This window comes from Miniopterus schreibersii, assembly GCF_964146895.1.
Source record: "Miniopterus schreibersii genome assembly, chromosome: 1".
NCBI lineage: Eukaryota > Metazoa > Chordata > Mammalia > Chiroptera > Miniopteridae > Miniopterus > Miniopterus schreibersii.
The window spans coordinates 85,907,318-85,932,727 of NC_138101.1; the positions used below are offsets into that span (position 1 = coordinate 85,907,318).

The 25,410-nt window shown below is 37.1% G+C and overlaps 1 protein-coding gene across 4 annotated transcripts in view; it reads left to right on the plus strand.

The window, feature by feature from the left end:
• Positions 1–4,711: 4,711 nt before the first annotated feature.
• NSUN6 (NOP2/Sun RNA methyltransferase 6) overlaps positions 4,712–25,410 on the plus strand; it is a 68,855-nt gene continuing 48,156 nt past the window's right edge. The window contains exons 1-5 of one of the 4 annotated variants that reach the window (XM_081143685.1): positions 4,712–5,226; positions 7,530–7,691; positions 11,743–11,822; positions 22,394–22,503; positions 23,617–23,770. In XM_081143685.1, the coding sequence (XP_080999811.1) occupies positions 5,152–5,226; positions 7,530–7,691; positions 11,743–11,822; positions 22,394–22,503; positions 23,617–23,770 (581 nt within the window). In that variant the 5' untranslated portion in view covers positions 4,712–5,151. The remainder of the gene's footprint in view (positions 5,227–7,529; positions 7,692–11,742; positions 11,823–22,393; positions 22,504–23,616; positions 23,771–25,410) is intronic. The other 3 variants (XM_081143686.1, XR_013999245.1, XR_013999246.1) reach the window with 3 other exon arrangements.

Here is a 25,410-nt window from a genome sequence, read left to right on the forward strand (position 1 = left end):
TCGGCCCGCGGTGTAGGAGGAGGTGGGTGTGCGCGGGAGGTGGGGCGTTTCCCCGCGGCGAACGCTTCCTGCCGCGTCACTGTTCAGAATCGCGCCGGGTTCCCTTTCTGGAGCCTCTGCTGCCTCGCAGGTGCGCCCCTGGCCTTTAAACGTGGGCGCCAACTGCAGTTTCTTGGAGCTGCCTGTTTTTGCTGCGCTGAAGTGGGAAGTGTCTTTTCAACGGACTCTACGCGTCACCCTGTGCTAGGCCGCAGCTTGCGGTGCCGCCTTGATTCGCAGTTCTGGATGGAGCTGACTGGGAGAGGATCCGCGGCATTCCTGTAGCCAGAGTTCAGTTTTGTGAATAACCTAAGGGCTCCCAGTTTTGCCACGCATTTGATATTTTTGTGGATCCCAAATCCACGAAGAAAATAACTTACTTTCTGAAGTGTTAATTGGAAATAACTTCCTTTACTTAAAATGTAACCGCAGTAGTCTCTCCAGTTCAACAAAATAGAAGAAAAACCTACAAGTGCTATACTTGAAGCAAAACTGAAATTTCATGGGGGAAAAAAAAATGTCGCACTGTTAGAGCATAGTACAAGGTAGGAACATTCCAGGACGAGCAGAATAGGGAAACCGAGACAAGGTAAACAGCAGTTCGCAGCCACCTAGTAAATCCTGTCTTCGGTAAACTGAGCCACGCAGCCCAGGCTACACTTTGTCTCTTGATTGAAATTTTTCCCTCAAGAAGACAAGAACCTAGGTCTCATTGTCTCCGGGCAACAGAACTAGAGAATTAAAATGTATATACTGAATATAACTTAGAAGAAACTATTGTAAATTAATTTCGGATAATACTTGGGGGAACTGGCTGCAGCTGGAATTGAACTCAGTTTAATTCAGTTAACTCAGAAGTCTGTTGTATATAAACCAGTTTGCTACCTAATCTGTTCAATGACATTTCTTTTCAATGGTTAGATTCTAACAAATTTAGAAGCTTCACAGCCTGGGATAAAATGTAACTAATTACCCTGAAAACAGTTGAATGAGCGAACTTAATTGAAAAGACTATGGACTTTATTCAGGTGGTAGATTTTACTCCTGGTAGCAAGTCCTTTTAACACACCAGACTAGGCATAGCCTCACTTTATTGCTCTTTGCTTGATTGTTCGTTGCAGTTATTGTGATGTTTTTACTAGACCCTCCACCAGCAAAAAGATTTCAACTTGATGAAGACTCAGAGAATGGTTAGCATTTTTTAGCAATAAAGTACCTTTTAGTTAAGGTACTTACATTGTTTCTTAAGGTATAATGCTATTGCACACTTAATAGACTACAGTACAGTGTAAACATAACTTTGATGTGCCCCGGGAAACCAAAAAACTCCTGACTCCCTTTATTACAATATTTGCTTTATTTTGGTGGTCTGGAACCAAACCCACAATATTTCTGAGGTATGCCTCTATTTCATTACCTGTACAGAGAGAAGTATATGACTGAGTCTTCCCAATGTCATGATTCAAAGACCCTTTAAGCCTTATATGTAGGATAATGTGCTCCAACTTTCTGATATTAAAGGCAAGTTTCAACTTCCCATATGGAGGAAAAGGTGTGTTCTGAGCCTATGCAAATTAGTTTAACTTTCATGACCATGCATTGGCCTATGAATATAAATGATTTTCAGTTTGTGTTAATAGAGGCTTAAAGGAACATTTGTAGTACTAATTTTGTTAAACAACTTTAGATTTTGTAACTTAGTTTCAATCGTTACACATCAATATAAACTACATTCTTTTTTTCTGGCTTTCCAATTTCTAAGAAACAGAATCTGAAAAAAGCATTTTTTTGCAGAGCCTTGAAGCAACCCCCTCCCCGACACCCAGCTATATATTTCTTAACTATTTTTATGATGGTCTAATGATACTTTAGAGACAGTAAATCTGAATTATTCTTTCACTTTAAATTAGGTGGAATGAATACACTTAAGCAACACTGTTGATATTTTTATTGGTTCTACTCTTTTGAAATGTATGAAACTTATGTTGATCAACTGTTCTAATTTACTCACGTTTTCTACAACTTACCTAAGACTGCTGTAACATTTGACAAATAATTTTTCACATTAAAAAGTTTTATTGGTAGATATAGAAATTATAAGTTTACTAACTGGAAGGAAAGAAAACTAGTTACAACTGAAAAAATGACTATGATTGGTTAACAGACTATAGTTATGGATTACCTAAATAGAAATCATGCTGATGTACCATAACTATTGATCTGTTAGAAAAAAATACACTTTAGTTCATATTGTACATTTTGTATTAGTTACATAAATTGTAGTAGGAATGCTTGTTAAGAATTTAATCAAACTAGAGAATTTTGAGTAATATGCTTTTTAGATGTAGCACTTTTAACACCTTTGTGCTTTTATTTTCCTTAAAAAACATCCTTTAAAAACTTTTAAAACCTAATTTCAGTGTAGCTCTTGATTCAGAGGAGGTAACACTGTTCCATGGAATGTTATAATTTGAATGTAAATATATCTTGAATTCATGAAGAAAAATGTCATAAAGGAGCATGATAATGCAATCATGAGGATTATAACATATTTTCTGACGTGTTCTTGGAAATAACTTTACTAGAAATGAATGCCAGTAATTTTTCTCTCTAATTTAACACATTTTAAGAAAAAGGTACAAGCGCTGTACCTAGAGCAAAACAGAAACTGAAATGTCAAAGGAAAAAACCTTTGAACAACTAGGGAATTTTTAAAAAATCTGATATCCTATCTAATATTCCTCAGAAGGAACTATTACAAATTAACTTCAGATAGTAATTGGAAGAACTGGCTATAGCTGGAATTGAATTATATTTATTACTCAGTTAACTAAGATAAATTATATAGCTTGAACCGAAAGCCCAGGGACAGCATGTTCTGCCAATGACTCTTAAAAAAAATCAGAACAAAACTCTCCTAACCCTTTAAGATAATGTTCACTATGACTTTAGCCTAGTTGGTCAGTCTCCAGATGAGTTGAGATTGATAGATTTCCAGCCTTTCTGGACTTATTTTTTCCTAATCCCCTTATGCCTTGTCGTGAAAGTAAATATTGAGGAATAGTTGGGTGTGTGGTTTTGCTTTTGGTTTCTTTTTTGGTAAGGTTAAGATTTGGAGCATTGCAAACAGATTTAAAACTGTAAGATTAGATCTAAGTGCTTTTTTTTTTAACCCCCTCCCATATTGGGGGCCATTATCCCATTTAGAACAACAGCCTAAATTCTTATAGGGTCAACCTTTGCTTAGACAATATGTATTCACTATGCCAACATCAGGTTTGCAATATGCTCTCCTTGGACCCAACCTTAGGACCGCGAAAGGCCTCTTCATCAGCATAATGGTCACCACAAAGTCTAGCCAAGGATAGTCTACTGTCCTCAGCACTGTTCACATGTGCTGAACTAGTGAACTAATTTCCCCACAAATATGTGCTTCCTCAGCATTTTCTTTCTCTAGTTCATACAGATGTCCATCCATCTGTTATCTAGTCATTCAGTACTTGAGTGCCTATCATGTGCTAGGCACTGAGTATGAAGTGGTATTATAAAGGCTTTATGCTGAGTTTACAATCTAGTTCAATGTGTTCCTCTCCCTTAGCTCCTAAATACTGATTCCAACCATTATTGGAGCTATGGTCACCACAATGTAGAGGCTGCAAAGAGTCCTTTGGAAATGCCTGGTCTAGGTATTTTCCTAGTCACAGATGATTTAAACACGGAGAGTCCCATGAACTTACTGAGGAAGTATGCCACGGTAGGCAGGGGCTTCAGAAGCCGGGTGGCTGTGATCTCCATCCTGACTTTCTCACTAATTGAGAGGCAGTGGAGTTATTTCAGCTGGGGTAGTCTTGCTGTAGTCTTGTTTTACTGGTGTTTAAAACAGATGATAATCCCCTTGCAAGGATGTTATGTAGCATAATGGATAAAATATATTTTTTACACAAACTGGTTTATGTGTCATAGAAAATAGCTATTACACCTTTAAAAATATGGTCGTGTGAAAATTAAAAAGGACCTAAGCAAAAGCTGTTTCCTACGGTTATGTGTTAATTACAGAAGCTGCAAAACACACTAAGGGGAAAGGATAATTATTTTTAGTTTCCCAGTCAATCATAAAACGGCTCAGTGACTTTCATTAGGTACCTTCTCCCTTTGAATCTTTTTCCTCATCTGTAGAATAAAAAGATGACGGCAAAGGTCCCCCGGCCTTTAAAGTATAAATCAACTAATTATACTACTTGTGGGTTTTTAAGTTTCACCTGATCATCCATTAGCCCAGCTTTTGAAAGTCTGAGTAATGTTGACTCACAGCTGAAGTCAGATCTGGGTGCCTGAAAAAGGGAACTGCATAAAATCAGGTGGCTGATAGGTCCAAACAAAACATCTTTTCTTTGGAGGTCACCTAGCATGGAACTTTCGGGCCCCTCACCGACTCAGGCCAGGAAAGGCTTCGACTCCTTCCACGCCACCCGCCCGGTTCCTCGGCACCGGGCCCTGCTCGCCCCGCGCTCGACCTGTTTGCTCACCTGGGCAGCCCTAGGTCCTAACTCCTCCCCCACCCCCCGGCCCCGCCCCCGGCCCGAGGAGGCGCCAACCGCGAGCTCGGGAACTCCGGAGGAGTGACGTAGCAGCAATTTGCGGCTGCGGATTGGTAGGCGGGGTGGGGGGGGTTGGGCCACATCGCCGGAAGTGACGTAATCTGGGAGCGCTTTCTGCGGAGAAATTGAGGGCGCGGGTCTGCAAAATAAGCATTAAGGCTGAGTGCGACTGAGGCGCCGCGGGCCTGGTTTCCAGGTCTCCGTCCGGTTCCCCGGAGGTTCGCTGGTGGTGCCTTTCTGTCGTCCTCGGCGACGTGAGTGCATTGCCTCCCAGGGGCGTCGTGAGCGTCCCTAAAGGCGGGCCGGGGACCGGTGTGGAGGCGGCGAGGAAGCCGAGGAAAGTGGCGGCGCTCGGCGGATCCTGCGTGCTGATTCGCACTTGCGGGTGTAACGCGGCGCGAGCGGCCTGGTCCCCCCGGCGCGTCGTGGGTCCTGGTCGTCGTCCGGACGCTGCTCACTGTGATTGGGAAGAGGACAGCCGTCGTGCTCAGCGTTTTTCTTGGCCATAGGAAAAATGTCTGTTTTTTCTAAAATATCTTTGAGACTTGAGGTTGAAAACTACCTTAAAGAGGGCTTTATGAATAAGCAGGTAGGTCAGATAAACAAGTTAGGTGATATTTGCAAACATGCAAACATTTACACACCCTAGAGAAACAAAAAAGTGTAAAAGGAAACAGTCTTTGCAGCGGTTGTTTCTTAGTACTTGTCTTGCCGAGTGTGAGAAATGCCAACATCGTCCCTCAGGTATCTAATGCTTTTCGAGAGGAGTAAATGAGGTGTGTTTTAACACAGGAATGGGAAAGAAAGGAAGGAAAAAAGAGGTAATGTTTCTGGCAGTGGCACCAAAGAGCTTACTTACAAAGATGAGCAAGAAAGGACCACCTGTCCTGGAGAATGTGTCTTGTTTGAAGATACGTCCTATAGCGCTTGCTCTGGCGCTCAGGTGGCAGAGATGCTATCATCTGTCGAGTGCCTCTTAAATGTTACCAGTTGTGCTCGATGATTGCAGACCTTCACATCTTGCTCCTCGCAGTCTTTTCTGGTAGAGATTTCCTGGTCAGATAAATGAGGGTCCAAAAACTCATGTAATTGACCCAAATGAACACAGCTTTCAAGTAACAGTACTGAAATCTGAAACTGAAAAGATCTGTGATCCCTCTAGTAGGCAATTTTATATTTTCCACATGTTTGGTTTTCCATTCAAAATAAAGCTGCTTGAATGTTACTCGTTTTTGAAAAGGTTACTAAAGCCATTACCTTTAGATTTGATTTATACACTTTATTTCCGAAGGTTATGTTAAAGGGCTGGACTATGAAAAGAAAATATCTTCTCTTGCTTTCAAAGAACTTAAAATATAAGGAACATAGAGAAATGGAAGCAGTCAGCATCTTTTTCTCAGCTTTTAAAATGGTCAGCATTGTTTTATAAAAGAAGATGCAAATACCTTTTTTTTAAAAGAATTTGTCTTTGTTGTTGAAATTATTACAGATGTTTCCCCACCCCCGTGGTTGATACCCTCCACCCTGCATCTGCCCCACCCCCAGGCCTTCCCCATACCCCTCCCCCCTTTTTTTTTTAATTAAAATCCTCACCGGAGGATATTTTTTCCATTGCTCTTCAGAGAGACTGGAAGAAAGAGAGAGAGAGAGAGAGAGAAACATCGATGTGAGAGAGACATCAATTGGTTGCCTCGGGGATGCACGCCAACTGGGGCTGGAGATGGAGCCTGCAACTGAAGTATGGGCCCTTGACTGGAATCAAACCCAGGACCCTTCAGTCCGTGGGCCTATGCTCTGACCACTGAGCAAAACCGGCTAAGGCGCAAATTCATTTTTTTGATACCACTTCTGCCTCAAACCCACTAACTATATGACTTTAGAAAAGAAAAAAGCATTTCTTGTAAAAGTATCAAAGGTAAAGGAATATTCAATTTTTATTTATTTATTTAAAAAACTAAACCTTGAGAAAGTACTAATAGTTTTAGGCTGGCAGATTTGTAGACTGGCAAGTGGTTTATAAGATTCTGTGAGGCAGGGTATAGTCGAAGATGACAAAAATGGGAAAATACATATCTTGAAAAGCTTCAGTTAATTACAAGGGAACTTGGTTGTTTGCGTCTATAACTTCATTTCTGACTAGTATCTTTGCTACCCAACTTTTTTTGATAATATCTATTTGTTTGTTACATTTACTAATCCCATTTAAAAAGCTGATGTAGCCCAGCCTGGCATGGCTTAGCGGTTGAGGAGATCGTGGTTCGATTTCGGTCAGGGCACATGCCCAGGTTGTGGGCTCCATCCCCAGTGGGGGACGTGCAGGAGGCAGCTGATCAATGACTCTCTCATCATTGATGTTTTTCTCTCTCTCCCTCCTTCTCTCTGAAATCAGGAAAGATAATATTTTTTAAAAAAAATAAAAAGCTGATGTCATGTGGACCTTTGGATGACGATATCAGTGTTATTTAAATTCTGGTGTTTTAAAAGACTGATAACCAATTTGCTCTAGGATATGAGGTTAGTAAGTAAATAGCTCTACAGAAGTGGTGTAACAATGCATTATAAGTAGAATGAAATACTGAATTTATATGGATAAATATAGCAGGTATTAACATGTTCAAAATGTTAGTAATGCCTTGAAGTTGAGGCAGTATTTTTTTAAGCCTTTATGTCGGGCCTTTTGTTAGGTGTTTATTACCACAGTTAAACCTAAGAACCCTGTGAAGTAGTATGGGCATTCTCCCAGTGTTATTAACAATCAACAGTACAGCAAAATGAAATGGAACTGAACAATTGCTGAAAGATGTTCATAAGATGGAACCAATGTATATGCATATTCTGCTTAATATTTTTAATTCATACAATGAAACTGAAACAACGTTCTTTTCTTTTCAGGTTGTATCAGCTTTTGGTAAAGAAGAAGCAGAAAGGAAGTTTGAAACTCTGTTAAATCACTTGTCACACCCTCCATCATTCACAACTGTCAGAGTAAATACACATCTAGCCTCAGTGCAACATGTGAAAAATCTGTTATTTGATGAACTTCAGAAGGTTTGTGTAAGTTTTTTATGTCTTTAGGTGCATAATTACATTTCCACAGTCTATGTCATGGTGCTCCCCACTAAAATCGTATAAATGATTTAATACTATTTTACAAATAAGGAAATTGAGGGTCATGAATGTTAAATTCTTCAAGGTTACAAAGTGAGTGGTAATGCTGGAACTTGAAGCTAGCACTTCTGATTCTGAATTTATTTTTAGTGATTGGATAGGTCTTCAGTTGCTTCATCATTAAAATACATGTGAAGAGGTCCAGTCCAATCCTAGAAGTTTGTGATTTTTTAATAAGCAGCATATAACTTTGAGCTGGGCAGATTATACAGCTGAGGTGAGCCCAGAGGTAGGGAGGTACCTACTGATTACCTGTAGGATTATATTTTTATCTGACATTAAAAACAACAACAACTGATGGAGAAGTACCTTATCTTTAATAAAAGCAGGAAATTAGAATAACATAAAGACTATATTAAATCAACACAAATTATTTTTTGTTCAACCAATAAAATAGTTTAAGCATAATACTCATTTTTTGTACATGAAAACAGTATTCTAAAATGGCATTTTTTATAAGTTTCAAATATAAAAATACTCAAATTTTCTTATTTATATTGTCATAATTTGCTTTCAAAAGCTTGAATTTTCTTATTTATATTGTCATAATTTGCATTTTGTGTTTCATATGCTGTGCATTGAAATTTGCCTCCAAAGAAATGTAAAATGGAGGAAAACATGCCTGAGGTGGATACTTCAAATTGCATTTTGTAGTTATTAAAACTCTTAGAACAATTAACTTGTAGGTGTCAGCAGACCTACTTCTACCTGATTACTATGTAAATTAAAAGCTAGAGGCAAGCAGGATTCAAGGGCTTCCATTTGTATATCACTGTCTGTGTTATCACTTTGGGTATAATATTCAGAAACTTTCAGAAAAATATTACTGGTATTGCTTCTCTTTGAGAACAATTCTATAAATTTCTCTCTTCTTAAATCCTCACTTGAGGATATGCTTTTTTGTTTGTTTGTTTTTTGTTTTTCCATTGATTCTAGAGCGAGAGGAAGGGACAGGGAGAGAGTAAGAGAGAGAAACATCAATTTGTTGCCTTCCCTATGAGCCCCAACCTGGGATCAAACCTGCAAGCTGGATATGTGCCCTGACCAAGAATCACACCGGAGACCCTTTGGTGCACAGGGCGATGCTCTAACCTCTGAGCCACACTGGCCAGGGCCAAGTCTATAAATTTCAAGTTGAGTAGAAGACTATGTTATAAGAAGAATCAGCTGTGGTATCTGAGTATAAGACTTGGAGAAAAATTAATCTGAGTTTTAATTAGTGATACTTTCATTGAGAGTAATGATGTTAGGCATAAAATATAAGCTGTTCCTGTAAGCAACTAAATTGTTACTTTTATATAAGCATGCATACATGCTTTCAGCCAATAGAAAGGAAACTGTTCTGAGGCCTATCAGAGGTGTCCATAACTGAGGGAGATCCAGATTGATTTCTTTTCTAGCAAGTTATTCCTCGAGCTTGGATATTCTAGTCTCCCAGTTTGAGGGGGATAAGGCAGATAGAATAACTCTGGGGGCTTTGAGTTCCTTTCGTTAAAGGTTAAGACAGAGGAGGTTGGTTCTTAAGCATTAGGTAGGAAACGGGGGGTAGAGCAGGAAAGGGGATTTGGAGGAGGTTTTAGACTATAAATTTTCTTTCTCCATTCATGTTCCAAAGCTCCCGTGTCACCTAAAGAGATCTCTTGAGTGGGATGATATAAGAGTAGGTGCTTTGTCCCCAAATTCTCTGGGCCACATTCTGAAATATAATAATTTATAATTTCATTTAGCTAGCAAGGATGTGGAGAAACTGGAACTTTCATACTTTGCAAGGGAGAATGTCAAATGGTTTGGCCTCTTTGGAAAACAATTTGGTGGGCTCTTAAAAAGTTACGCGTAGACTTACTGTGCAACCCAAGAGTGGAATGAAAACATATGTCCATGCAAATGCTTGAACATGAATATTCATAGCAGCATTATTCATAGTATCTAAAAGGCAAAAACTGTCCATATGTGTATCAACTGGTAAATAGGAAAACAAAATGTGGTATATTCATACTGTGGAGTACTATTCAGCAGTGAAGGTAATGAACTGATACACGCTTCAACACTGGTGAATCTCAGAAAGATCATATTAAGTGAAAGAAGCCAGACACAAACATTATAATATATATAGTATGTTTTCATCTATATGAAATGTCTAGAAAAGACAAATTTATAGAGAAAGTAGGTTAGTGGTTGCCTGGGGTTGGAGCTAGGAACATGGAATGACTACAAATGGGCATGAGGAACCTTTGTGTGGTGATGGAAATTATCTAAAACTGAATTGGGATGATGGTTGCACAATTCTTTAAGTTTACTAAAAATCATTGAATTGTACATTTAAAATGGGTGCATTTTATAGTATGTAAATTAATCCTCAATAAGGCTGGTTTTAAAAGGGCACAGAGTTGAAACAGACAGAAAAAGAGCAGGTGATATGTATCATTGGTTTAAAAATAAGTTTATTTGGTTGTTTCATGAAAGTGATGCACGTTGTATGGTTTTATGAAAGTTTTATTGCTGTATCATTTTAACATCTGACTGAAAAGAGAATAATCTTGGCTTGAGAAGGATTGATCTCTATATAAAATATTTCTGTAGCGTAAAGCAAGTAGTACTTCTAAAACAAAATGAAACAAAATGACATTATCTTTCTTTTTGTAAAGATCAGTTTACCATAGTCTGGATACTGTAAGACCACCAAACAATGAGAAAAGGGAAAGAAAGGGAGAAGTGACTGATCAGATGAGAAGGAGTTTACCCTTCAGATTTCTTATTAGCTATCTGTTAGATATGTTTAGTCTGAAATATCCTTTGCCTGGAGGAGGCAGAAGTTAGGAGAGCTATTGACTTGGTAGAAATGTAGTTGGATTTCTAAAATGTGAACAATTTCTTTCTCTTACCAACTTACTAATAAGTTGATTTTAGAAGTTCTTTTCTAGATAGTGTATGGTTACTGCAGGGCAATGCAAGTATATATTATTGTTACTATTCTTTCACGTAGTATGTGAAAATTAATGAGTTAATAATCTTTAGCCTGCATGGCAGAGACTTGTTCTCAAGTATTTGTATGTTGCCCTCTGATGGAATATATAGTCCTTGCTATTCATTCCACTATTCTGGTCTGTTTTCTGCTGTGTGGAGTGCCCAGTTATCTTCTGCGTTACAGTGGTGTGCTGGAACATATTCAATAACCCATTTCTGGGAAAAATAACCCATTGTGATATTTTGCTGTTTTAAGTTATGTAAATACTCCCCCTGTGGTCAATTTCAAGTTACCAGCGTGACCATGGAGTTGGGAAGATATGCACATAATTGGTTGTGATGAGATTGTATGAGTTCAGCACCTGTACCACTGGCCCTGAACCTATTTCCAGTCTGATGGCCAAGTATGATAGAGGATACCAAAAGTCCTGAACCTTTACCAAAAAACATTTATTTCTCTCACCAAAATTGACATGGCAAAATGATAATGACTTCTTTTTTAAAGTAAATCACTTAAGGTAAAAATGGGTTTTGTTTATAACACCAAACAGTGAGCAAAATTTAGCCTTATAAAGAAATCAGGACAGCATAGGGAATATAGTCAGTAATATTATAATAACTATGTATGGTGCCAGGTGGGTACTTACTGGGGGAATCACTTCATAAATTATGTAATTGTCTAACCACTATGCTGTACACCTGATACAAATATATTATTGAATGTTAACTGTAATTGAAAAAAAAGAAGTCAGGATACTTCAGAATCAAATTAGAGAGAACACATAGTTTTAAGTTATATAAATACTCCCGCTGTTTTGAAGTCTTTGATTTTTATAGTATCCCATGGAATATCATGAAAATATCTCTAACCAGGCTGAAGCTCTGTTTAGGTAACAATACTGAAAAGCTCCATAAATTGAAGTTTATGAAATATATTGATTGCTTTATAATTCTGTGTATTTACTTTTAACAGCAGTTTAATGGATTAAGTGTTCCTATTCTTCAACATCCAGACCTTCAGGATGTCTTACTTATTCCTGTCATTGGACCTAGGTTTGTAACTCTTTCATTTTCAAATTATATTCTTTTAAGTAAAAATTTATCACAGGTTCTTTATGTACTGTTTGGTGATAATACTGAGTGTCTCCATTAATAGTAACTTTATATAGATAGGAATTCACAAATTTGTAAATGCTGACGTCATACTCTGATATGGAAAATATTACATAGAAGACTAGAAATAGGCCCAAATACCTCAAGAATAATGCATTTTACATCCATTTGGTGTAGTGATTGACATTTTTTTCTTTCTACTTTCTAAGTAACTTCCATTTGTTTACTTGTATATCTTAGGAGATTGCACTGCTAAATTAAAACATTTTTTGAGCTATAGCAAAAATACAAAACAACATATTTCCTACTTTCATAGCTGATATGTTTATAAAATTTTATTCATTAGTTCACAATTATGTTAAATTACTTTGTATATTCTCTGAGTAGAACGGGCATTGTTCTACTTATTTATGTATTTGGATGGCATGTTTGAAAATTGAAAAAATAGACTTTCATATTATAATGGGAGATCTTTTCCCAAGGAGTATTTTAAAATTCCTAATTATGGTATAATTTTTTTATACCTTTAAGAATTATAATAAATATAGAAATACTTATTTTTTTTTAAAGCTTTAAAAGTAATTTAGTGGTCAACAGTAAAGCGATGGTTTAATAAATCAGGTTTATCCATGCAGTGGCATATTATATGGTCTTTAATGTGGGGTTGCTATGAATAGTTACATTTCCTTTGCAGTTAAGGAAAGATGCACACAACTACACATTTATGTACATTCATTTATATATAGAAAAAATCTGGAGAGTATAACATCCACAACTATTAATAGGGGTTAACTCTTGAGCAGTTAACTATGAGGAGGTTGGATTGGGAGAAATGGAGTAAGAAGAGATTTTCACTTGTAACATTTCTGTTTTATTTTTTAATATCAGCATGTATTACTTTTGCCATCTAAAATGGATTTTGTAAGTTCCTTATTCTGTGTATTTTAAGGTGAAAATCGCATGCAGTGAAATGGAGAGATCTTAATTAAGTGTACCGTTTCCTAAGTTTTGCCAAATGTAAACAGTTGTGTAGCCAATATCCTCCCCAAACAAGATATAGACTATTTCCATCGCCCCAGAAAATCCCCTCACTTTCTGCTTCTCTACCAGGAAACCACTGTTACTATTTCTATTTAGTTTTAAATCAATCAGTTACTTAAAAATAACAGGTCTTTTAAGGTTATGCTTCTTGATTCATTTAAGAGTATATTGTGGACATCTTTCCATGATGTCCATAATTCTCCCTGATTCCTATAATGCTACTTTATTCTTTTCAATAGCTATATAAACGGTATATTTTATCATTGAGCTCAATTTTAGTTTTTTAGCCCTTAAGACACTTAATTTAAAAAAAAATATATATATATATATTTTAAATCCTCACCTGAGGTCATGCTTATTGAGTCTAGAGAGGAGGGAGGGAGGGAGGGAGGGAGAGAGAGAGAGAGAGAGAGAGAGAGAGAGAGAGAGAGAGAGAGAAAGAGAAAAAACCATCGATGTGAGAGAGAACATCCATCGATCGGCTGCCCTCCATACTTGCCCCAACCAGGGATGAAACCTGCCACCTAGGTATGTGCCCTGACTGGAAATCTATGTTGCAACCTTCTGGTATTTGGGACGATGCTCTGACCAACTGAGCCACACGGTCCAGGGCTGAATATTCTTAAGATACTTCTTTGTGGACTTACATCAGCATGCCTACAGGATAAATTAGTACAACATGGAATCACTTGTTCAGTGGCCTGTGTATATGTTAGTATGAGACATAGTGCCTCTAAAAAGTTTTACCAGTTAATGTCTCTAACAGTATTTGAAAGATTCTGATGCTTCCTTCTTGCTAATAGTGGCCATTTTAGTTCTTTCAAAATATTTTGATGATTTAACTTTAATTATTTTCTATATTTACTGCTTTTACCTGACTCTAATAATCCTTTCATCCTATTCTTTATAGTGACCTAGGCTACTCGTCAGAACATTAGTGAACTATAAAATACAAATGGTGAGTTACTACAGGAAAGTATTCAAAAATCATTTAGGATTGTAGATCCTCATATGTACCTTGCATTTCTAAAAGGAGCAAGTCAATTATTTTTTGTTTTTTAAACTCATCATCACTTATTATCTCTTGACTTTCCACTATGGAAAGTGAGGATGTTCTTACATGTAAATTTCCCCTAAAATTCCCACCAGACAATTTTTATTTACTATGTTAGTTTTTTTAACACTGTAAAGGTTTATCACAGTTTCTATAAGCACGGTTCAAAAGGATTCAATGCTTACTTCTGGCCCTAATGGCATAGTTTATTTCTGAGTTCTTTGTATTGATTGATCTCTTTGTTGGTGAACATAGTCGTTTATCAGATCTGCAGCACATACTTCCATCTCCAAAATATGTCTTTCACATGCTCTGTTTACTTTCTTGGTTGAGAATTGCCTGTTGCCTTTATATTTAAACAACAACTTGGCTAATTATAGTAGTTTCAGGTCACATGTTATTTCCCTTTGCACTTTGTAGACATTACTTTTACAACCTTATGGCATTGAGTGTAGCCATGAAGAAATCTGAGACCAAAAAAAGAATTATCCCCCTTATAACAGTATCTTGGTTTTTGCTTAGAGATCTATGAGATTCTTTCTCATTGAAAATTAGAAACTTGGCTAGGATGTAGTTTGATTTTTACTATTCTCTCTTAGTTTTTAATAAAACATAGTGTAACTTTTTAGTTACAAATCTTCCAGTAGTTCCTTGAATATTTTTCTGTTATATTTTCCTCTATTCTTTGTTATTAAAACAGTGGGACTCTGTATGTTTTCCAGTGCAGATATTCCTTGTGTTGGGGCACCTCAAGACAACCCTCAGGTTTTGTGATTGACTAGAAGGACTCACAGGACTCAGCATATAGTCATGCTCATGGTGAAGGTTTATTACACAAAAGGTACAAAAGCAAAATTAGCAAAAGGAAAAAGGTGCATGGGGCAAAGTCTAGAGGAAGCCAGGCTCACACTTCTGAGGTTACCAGGATGTTCCTAATTTCTCCAGCACCCAATTGTGATGTGTAAAATGCTTGTCTAGTAGGGAAGCACATTAGAGTCTCAGTGCCCAAGGTTTTTATTGGGTGTTGGTCATGCAGTCAACCTCTTCCTAGCATGTACCAAAATCCCAGGCTCCCGAAAAGAAAGCAGGTGTTCACAATAAACTGCCTTGCTTTGTATAAATAGGTTAGGGACAGTACACCATTCTAACCATTAGGGAAAGTTTTATATTAGTGTCAGGAACTGTATGCCAGTCAAGTTTCCCGATGGCCAACCAAGAGCCAACCTTGTAGGCAGGCCTTTCTAAGAATAGCAGTCTCAAGCCTGTTGTGTTAACTCTTATTTCAGAGGATATACTATCCTATATTTCCTGAGCTCTGCAAGTTGACTTTTCTTTTTCTATATTTTTTATCTTGTTCTTATATCCCTTTTTTGAGGATTTTCCTTTCAGCATCTTTGAAAATATAGAGAATTTTTGAAAATTTCCCCTTTTTGGTTGTACATTTTTTAAAATCTGCCTTTCACTTAATTATGGCTTTGTTTTTCTTGTACTAGCTGTGCATAGGCCTTATGTTGAATGAGTCCTTTCTGCTTCTGTTTCATTAAATGGAAACAGTTAAATTCACATAGATACACTTAGTTTGCAGTTTGCTCAAGGATGATACTGAATGGGATGAAGCTTGTGCCTAGACAACTGATCAGATGTGTTTTTCAGAAATACTTGCACCACATCCTCACTAGTGACACATCTCTAGCCTTGGTGAGCAGAGCTCATAAAGACTGAGGCACTCTGTGAAGGCTTTCCGCTTTCAGCTTTTTTATTTTGGACTTAAGTTTCGTGTGTGCTTCATTGACTTGGGTGAGGAGCAGCAAAGTTGGTTGCTATTTCCCTTTTCCTCCTTTAGCTACTTCTAGGCAGTTTAACCAAGTTTGTTAGAAAATACATTGTCTGCTGTGCCCATTTTGCCTGACAGGTCAGTTTCTCTTTCAGCTTTATCTGCTGTGAACAATTACTGACAAGGCATTCTCAGAGTCTCCTTTTTTCTATGGGAACCTCTAGTCCTGGTTCTAAGTAATAAATATGTGATTAGGCCCCAGGAGCCTTTTCTTGTTAGAAACAGAAGCATTTATACCCTGTTGGGGAACTGGAGTTGATCCAGATTTTACTGTGTCAGGAAATTCTTCATCATCATTGGGATTATAGCTGCTTTTTTTTTTTTTTTTTTAATGTCTTTATTGATTTCTGAGAGAGGATGGGAGAGGGAGAGAGAAATAGAAACATCAATGATGAGAGAGTCATTGATCAGCTGCCTCCTGTATGCCCCCTACTGGGGATCAAGCCCGAAACCTCGACATGTGCCCTGACCAGGAATCTAACCCCGATCGCCTGGATCCTAGGTCAACGCTCAACCGCTGAGCCACACCAGTTGGGCAGGATTATAGCGTTTTCTTAGTTTTATTGCAAATGGAATTTTCTTCTCAGATATGTGTGTGTGTGTGTGTGTGTGTTTCCCTCCATTTCTATGGGCTTCAGAAAAAATGCATTCTCACTCTTTTACTAGAAGCTCAATATCACACAGTTGTTTAAAATATCAAAATATGGGTTAAACTTTATAGACTGAACAATTTTAAAAGTAATTTTTCACCGTAAGTTTAGGTTCCCTCAGTTTATTTAACATATTAAATATACTGATTAAATATATTTTCATGTTGGGAAGGTTTTGTCATTAGTAATTTAATGAGACTGAACATATGGTTGTAAAGCAGAATATGCTGTTGTTAATATCAACTTTATTAAAAAACTTAAAGAGAAATTTGAATGCTAGGCTTCTCTTGTTACAAGAGTGTTTTTAACATCATGTCCGGCATTTTCTAAAGAATGCATTTAGATCAGAATTTTTTAGACCAATATTCAATTTGTAATTGTTAAGGATCTCTACATTTTCTTTATTAGTGCTCTTCCCTTTTTGATAAAAATCCCAACAAAAATATTTCAGCAGGTCAGAAAATTATCTTTCTCCATGTTTGAAGATGCCATTCAATAGGATAAACCTCTTGAGATCCAAATGAGGTTGGATTTGCCCTTCTCCTTCAGCCTTACTGATTTCTATCTTTCATAGTTGTTTTGTCAAGAATATTGGCACTTTAAGCTTTCAGTTACTGTTTGTATATATGAAATAATAGAGCAAAGGCAATAGAATAATCAAGTAATTGCACAAAATTTAATTGCTGATTAAATACAGGTGGCAGTGCTTCTGAAAAGAAAGATTTGCTTGTAATACCACAATATCATGATATATCAAAATTATATTCTCTCCTATTTGGTATAGTGTTGGTAATATGTGCAGTTAAAAAAGTACCAAATAGTTAACAGTCTATACTTTTTATATACTCTGTAGTAGAATATTCCCATAATCTCAGTGTTTAATTCCTAGTCACCTCACTGTTAGCTGTTTTAATAGTTTTCTCTCTCTCTCTTTTTAAAATACTCACCTGAGGATATGTTTACTGATTTTAGAGAGAGAGGAAGGGATAGTAAGAATGAGGGGACAGAGGGAGGAGGGAGAGAGAGAGAGAGAGAGACATCGATGTGAGAGGGAAATATCGATTAGTTGCTTCCTGTATGTGCCCTGATTGGGAATCAGACCCTCAACCTTTTTGGTGTATGGGATGTTTCTCCAGCCAACTGAGCCACCCAGCCAGGCTTCATAGTTTTCTGTTAATCAAAGTACCTTCATACTATTTTTCCTCCAATATGTATTACTGTACTATTGGAAAATCATCTTTCTTTAAAGTAGTTGTTTCACTCATTTATCTAGAAATTTTTCATTAAACATTAAGCTTTTTTGGCCCTGCATCAACTTTTCTATTTCCTGGCTAAAACCCTCCCCTTCAGCAGAGCTGATTTTCATCTCGATACTTGTACATACCATTTTGTTTTTATGCTATTAGTCCTTGTGTTGAGGGATCCCCAAGACCATTCCCTGGTTCCATGATTCTCTAAGACAGAGGTGGGGAACATTTGGTCTGGCCCTGCCAAAGCAACCGAAGGCAGACTTGAAATTCAATAAATCTAGGAGCTTTTTTGATAGCTTTTTTTTTTTTTTTTTAATTCTCATCTGAGGATATTTTTTCCATTGCTTTTCAGAGAGAGTGGAAGGGGGAGAGAGAGAGAGAGAGAGAGAGAGGCAGCGACGTGAGAGAGACACTTTGGTTGCCTCCTGCACATGTCCTGACCTGGGGCTGGGGATCAAGCCTGCAACTGAGGTACATGCCCTTGGCTGGAATCGAACCTGGGACCTTTCAGTCGGTGTGCCAGTGCTCTAACTACTGAACCAAACTGGCTAGGGCATAGCTAACTTTTAAGTTGATAATTTTGTATGGCCTGAAAATGATTTTATAAATATCCAAATGGCCTTTGGCAGAAAAAAGGTTCCCCACCTCTGCTCTAGGAAGACTGAGAGGATTCAGCATATAGTTGTACTGATGAGTGTGATTTACTATAGTACAGAATCTGAAACAAAATAATCAAAAGGAAAAGGTGCATGGCGAGAGTTTAGGAAACACCATTTGCAAGCTTCCAGAGTCCTTTTCCAGTGGAGCCACACAGGATGCACTTACTTTCCCCATCATTGGTTCGACAGTGTGAGATGTTTCCAACCAGAGAACCTCATTCGAGCCTCACCATCCAGAACTTTTAAAAAATTAATTAGTTTTTAAATATATTTTTATTGATTTCAGACAGAGGAAGGGGAAGAAGGAGAGAGAGGGGTAGAAACATCATTGATGAGAGAGTCATTGATCGGCTGCCTCTTGCATGCCCCCAACTGGGGATCAAGCCCGCAACCTGAGCATGTGCCCTGACTGGGAATTGAACCCCGAGATCGCCTGGATCATAGATTGATGCTCAACTGCTGAGCCACTCTGGCCGGGCCATCTGGGGTTTTTTTTGGACTGGTCACGTGGGTACCCTCTGCCTAATACATACCTAAATTTTAGCCTCCCAGAAGGAAAGTGGGTGTGCCATAAGCCATATAGTTTGTACAAATAATTTAGGCACAGTCAGCTGCACCTACCAATTAATAGCAGGAACTCTCTTGAAATCTAAGTTCACAGATGCCAGTCAGGGCCCAACCTTTTAATCAGGCCTTCCAAAAAAAGGCTAGCAGTTCAAACCTATTATGTTAAGTCTTCTCCGTAGGCTTTCATTCTCTCCTCTCCACAAAACGGTTGTTCTCATAAAAACACTGATTAACACTACAGGGTTCTATTTCACAAAACATGTTTTGACTTGAGGCTGTGGGTAAGACACAAAGGTATTATAAAGATGAATGAAATATAGTAGTTTAGTCTAAAAGCAGGGAGTTTTGGTACAAGTCAGATTGTGCTGAATGTAACAGTAGAAGTATGAATTAATACTGCCAGAGCATAGAATAGGAAGGGCAGAGTACAAGGACATGGGTAAAGATTTTCTCCAAGTAGATACTATTTCATTTGTGCCTTGAGTAGGTATTAGGCTGATGTGGATGGATGTAAGGTGGACAAGGGTATGTTAGGTAAAGAGAAAGCATATCCAAAAATAGAGTCATGAAAATGTATGGTGGTTCATCACAAAAGTGACCAGATTTGGCTATTCAGTTGGTTTTCAGAGAGATTGGTGAAAGATGAGATTGAAGAAGTTGGGATAGTCAGCCGTGAAGTATAAAGGATTTTTTTTTTTTAACTAGTGTTTTCTTTTTTGCATAGATCATAGGAGCCAAAAACACTTAATTAGTTATGATTAGGTCTGTATTTTAGGAACATAATACTGATGTTAGCATAAAGCTCTGTTTTCCAAAGTGTGTGCAGATTGTGATTCATTAGTAGGCTGTAAAATTAATTTCATGGGGTCTTTTAATGAGCATTTTAAAAAAGAAATGGGATATTTTATAATATATCATATTGCATTGCCTATAGTAAAGATATTTCATGAAATGTTTGTTGTGTGTATGTGTGTGTATAAGATAAATTGCAAGACTGGAGATAAGTTGTTTCCAGCAATACGGTGAACTAGATAACCTAGAAATGATCCTGCTATATACTCCTAGGAATACTAAATAAAAATAGGCCATAAAGTGCAGCTGAGTGATTAAGAATTTCAGTGAAATACTCGGGAATTAGAATAAAGAATAACAAAACAGAGCAGTAAGCATGTCAACTAATATTTGGAGGTTGGGGGGTATGGCAGAGGAGGTAGATGGTCTCTTATATTTAGGGCCTTTGGTTTTAACAATACGGTATCAACACTAGCAGATGAGAAATATCCAGAGTCAGTAATTTAGGAATTGAATCTCTTGTTTTCGGGTCTGAGTTGGAGAAAAATCTTTGAGAATGCAGAACTGTGGTTCCATCCCTCCTAAAGTCTTGGAATTCAAATTCAATCTTCCAAGGTGGCTTTGGAGGAAGAAGGGATTTAAGTTGATACTGAGATTTCTTTCTACTTGATTTTCAAGGCAGGTAATGACCTGCAATCTGGGAAATTAACATAAAAATTTGATCTCAAGCCAGTTCCTGAGGTGCTTGGCAAAACCACTCTAGAGTGACATACATTCAGTCCAGGCCACACACATTTCTCATGGTTTAAAACTACACTTTAAACCACCATGAATGGAAATCAGCACATATAGCAACATACTCCTAGGAATACTAAATAAAAATAGGCCACAAAGTGCAGCTGCGTGATTCTAGATTTCCCTCCAGACTTTAGCAAATGGAACTATCTCGTAGAGACTATAAAATCAATGCTCTTAACATGAATGAAAACAAAAGTAGGAATCTAAAATGTGGAAGAGCTTTAAGAAGGGGAGAAAAGGTAAAATAGAAAAAGAATTTTTAGAAATAAAAATATCATTAAAATTAAAAACTCATTCAGTGAGTTAAACTGTAGGTTAGACACAGGTGATGGAGAATTATTGGAGTAGATAATGCAAAGGAAATTATCTAGAATGCAGCAGAGCTAGATAAATTGGAAATGTGAAGTCGAGTCATGGAAAACAGAATGAAAAGGTACTTCATATTTCTAATGAGTCGTAGATGTAGAGTAGAAAATGTGGCTACCAAGAATTTTCCAGAATTGATGAAAGACATTTAAGAAGTACAGTGCGTCTGAAGTGAAAAGTAAAAATAAATCTATGTCTAGATACCCCACAATGAAAATGCAGAACACCAAAGACATAAAGAACTGAAAGCAATCAAAGGTAAAAGGCAGGAAGCTCTTCAGAAATCAGATTAGAGATGTATGTTTGATGTCACGAGATGGGTCCAGAAGACCTGTCAGCATTGCCGGTGGCGTGATTTGGCGACTCAGTGAATGTCAGTCGAGTTAAAAGGTTTAGAAAGAAGGGATTTAAGTTGATACTGAGATTTCTACTTGATTTTCAAGGCAGGTAATGACACTTTAAGATTGGAAACATAGGAGGAGGAGAAGATTTGGAGTGTTGCCAAGCATTTGAGGAGTGAGTCAGAGAAAATTAACATTGTTTAGGACTTTTTGAGTTTGAAGTAACTGTGGGACACCTACATATAGCTACTTGCAGGTAATTAAATATATCAGTTCAGAGTCTAGAAAGGCTAAGCATTAGAATACATGGATTATTTTTGTAAGTGATTATTGAAATCATAAGATTTCCATGGGATAGGATGCAAAGTGAGAAGAAATGGCAGCATGTTTTGGAACTTGGGGCATGAACCTCATTAAGAAATAGAGCATGAGCAATGAGAATGTGTGGGACCAGGAAGGAGTAGTATAAAGCTGAGAAGTTTAGTGAGATTTGATCATCTGGAGATAATGGAAAAAGATGGGACACATATAAGTTCCCCAACAAGGAGTTATGACAACACATGTAATGTTTCTAACCTGGGAAGCTCATTAGAGACTTAGTGCTCAAGAGTTTTATTCAGCGCTGATCAAATTGATACCTCCTGACCTTTGAAAAAAATCTTTCTGAGCGTTAGAAGTGATGCCTAGATTTTAGTGATCTAAGGAATTAATTGGAGGTGAGAAATTGGAAAACATAAAAAAATTGGCAAGGGAAGAAAAAAATAGTCTTTGTCCATCTTGTTCAAAATATTAAAACCTTCCCTGGCAGCAATCTACCACTTTAGAAATGTTTTTGAATTCCTTGTTTTAGTCTTTAAAGATGGACTTTATTTCTCTTCTAATACTGCTATGAAAACAGCAATGCTTGTTAAATGATTAAGCAATTTTTGGTGCCTTCTATCAGATGGTCCTCTTTTTTTTTCCCCCTCAAATGCCTATCTTTTTAAAAAAACTTTTCTCAATATTTTCAGATTTCTTTCTCATTTATTCATTAATCGCATTATCTTGGGGGCAGTCAGGACTAAACAGGTTATTTAGGGTTTAGGTTGAAACATTGAATAGGTTAGTATATGTTGGAGATATATTCCTGTGTTAAATTTCTCTTGTCTTATGACCCTAGGAAGAATATAGAAAAACAACAATGTGAAGTCATTGTTGGAGCCCAATGTGGCAATGCTGTATTAAGAGGAGCCCATGTCTATGTTCCAGGAATTGTATCGGCTTCAAAATGTAAGTATGTGGGATTTTAAAAAATAATACAAAGAAGCGTACATCAGGAGACTTTATGTAGCTCACAAAGCCTGAAATATTTACTTGTCCTTTCCACAGAAAGTTCATTGACCCCTGACCTGTGTGATTTGAACAGTCCTAGCTATAGCTGATAGGCTCTGCACTACTGTTGTCATGGTAATGGGCTAGACAAATTTATAATAGGTTAGGTCTGAAAACATTTTTTGGAAGTGGAATACAATTTTCCATTGCTAATGTTACTGTTTTTTGTGTTTTTTTGTTTCTACTGAAAATAATTTAATGAAATGACTATAAAACTAGATTTAATCAAGCCATATAAATCAACTCTGTATACTGTAGTTTCAAGGTGTTCTAAGTACATATACACATATAAATGAATGTATGTGTTTATCATTAAAATCTTCCTTAATTGTTATAACAGGAAAATTGCAAAGAAACACCAATAGGGTTATGGGATTTAGAAAGATTCCTTTGAAGAATTTGAGTGTATGTTTTTAAGAGTCCTTTTGAACGAAGCTTAGAATTTGAGGATGGAGCCAAAATATCAAGATTTATATGAAGTCTTTTAGGGAATGTTAGGTTTGGGGGAAATAATTTAAATTAGAAGGTAGCTTATGATCCAGGAGATTGCTGTTCAATTCCCAGTCAGGGCACATGCCCAGGTTTCGGGCTCAATCCGAAGTAGGGGATGTGCAGGAGGAGGCCAATCAGTGACTCTCTCTCATCATTGATGTCATTGACTCTCTCTCCCTCTCCCTTCCTTTCTCTGAAATCAATAAAAATAAATAAATTTGAAAGTAGCTTTCCTTTTCTGCTTTGCTAAAGACTTCAGTTGATATAGGATATTTTGAAGACTATTTCGTTTCTTGGTTTTCCTAGAAAAAAATTCTTCAATTTAGATTTATTGTTAGGGATATTTAAAAGTAGAAAGTCATATTTTCTATTAGGGATTATATTGAGTTGATGAGTCAGTTTGGGCTGTTTCATGCCCACTATTGGTATCCCTAGAGTTCTCCAGTCTAGCTTAAAGAATTTTAACTGTTTTTCTGTTGAAGTATAGATCATTATAATATGATTTTCTTCTTTCTCTAGTTATGAAAGCTGGAGATGTTGTTTCTGTATACTCTGATATTAAAGGCAAATGTAAAAAAGGAGCCAAAGAATTTGATGGAACAAAAATATTTCTTGGAAATGGGATTTCTGAATTAAGCCGCAGAGAAATCTTCAACGGGCTACCTGAACTGAAGTATGTTATTAGGTGTTGTTTGGGGGAAATAAGCATTTTTTTTTTTTTTTGTGGTTCAAGGAAAATTAAAAATAATACTAAAAACTTTATACCTAGTATCATTATATGAACAATTTTTTTTTGGTATAAATTGAACTGGAAAATTATTTAACCCATATTTCCATGTTTTTAGAAAAAATGCTGTTAGGTAACAGTAAATGCTCAGATTAAAGAGTTTTAAGTAAGCAACTAGTCACACTGTAATTCAAATAATTTTACTTTTCCTTTTGAATTTTATTGATTAGAAATTTTTTCATCTTTGGAGATCAATACTTTTCTTCATAAAGGATGAATCATGTGAACCTATCCAGATCTTTTTAAACATTCTGATTTTGTGAAAGGAAAAACCCTGAGTTTAATATAAATTAAAAAGAAGAAAAAAGGTCTTTTTTATCCTCAACCAAGGACATGCCTAGAGAGAGAGGGAGAGAGAAATGTTGACTGGCTGCCCTCTGTACATGTCCTGCCTGGGGATGGAACCTGACACCCAGATGTGTGCCCTGACCAGGAATCAAACTTGCAACCTTTTGGTGTATGGGATGGTGCTCAACTGAGCCACTCTGGTTGGGCAAAAAAGAAAAAAAAAATTTACTCAGAAATGAGTTTTAACAGAAAGTCAGCACTCACTCGAATACTTGTGGTAAAAAAATTGATGTTTGGATTTACTCAAACCAAATTAAAATATAGTTAGTTTTAAATCATCTCTGGGTGCTACTGACTCTAAGTAAATTCATGGACAGTCCAATTTCTTATTTTGCTTAGTATTTTCAGCCTGTTTTAGGAGTTCTGTGGACAGCTCCAGAACTCCAGAGTTGACAGCTGTTGTAGGTTTGCTGAAAGTTGTGAATTTCTGTGAAGGGGTTCAGAACAGGCCCCTTTGGCATGTTAGTACTATTGAGCTAAAGGCAATTGAGACCCTGCAGGCTCACGAGAAACTTTAACTTCTCCTTTAAAGATTTTTAAATTAGGGGCCTTGCCCATAATAAGAGTCATCACCAAAAATAACTTTTTATGACCTATCTGTAGGGCAGGGAAAACATCTAATTAGTGAACATCTGTTCTTATTGTCCTGTGAATGTTCTCTGAATGACTTTCCTCCGCTCTGAAGGCCCAAGCTGCCTTACCTCATCCTTAGCTCAGTGTCATACACATCTCATTTCACTTCTTGTCTCTGAAGCTCTCATGCCTGTGGGGTCTCTGACTCTCATGTATGTAGGGTTCCCATACGTAGGAATATGATTAGGTTTGTCTGTTTTCTCTTGTTAATCTAATCTGTCTCACGTAGATTTATTAGACCTGCTGAAAGAACGTAGGAGGATAGCGGGAGGTTTCTTCCCGCTCCACATAGGACTGGACCATACCTCTGATTCCTGGAATGGTTTTTCATGTTGTAGCAAGTTGAGTTTATAGTTGAAATTAATTCTTCTGAAGAAACAGGTATTGGATTCCCTAGTTCTAGTTAGCAGTACTTTCCAAATGGCCCAAAATGGAGATTTTATCCCCCTTAGAAGGCTTTATGAATATGAAGATAAAGCATAGATCTGTGTTTATCTTTGGTCATGTAACAGGGGATTGATATTTTGACTGCCTCCTGTAGTTCA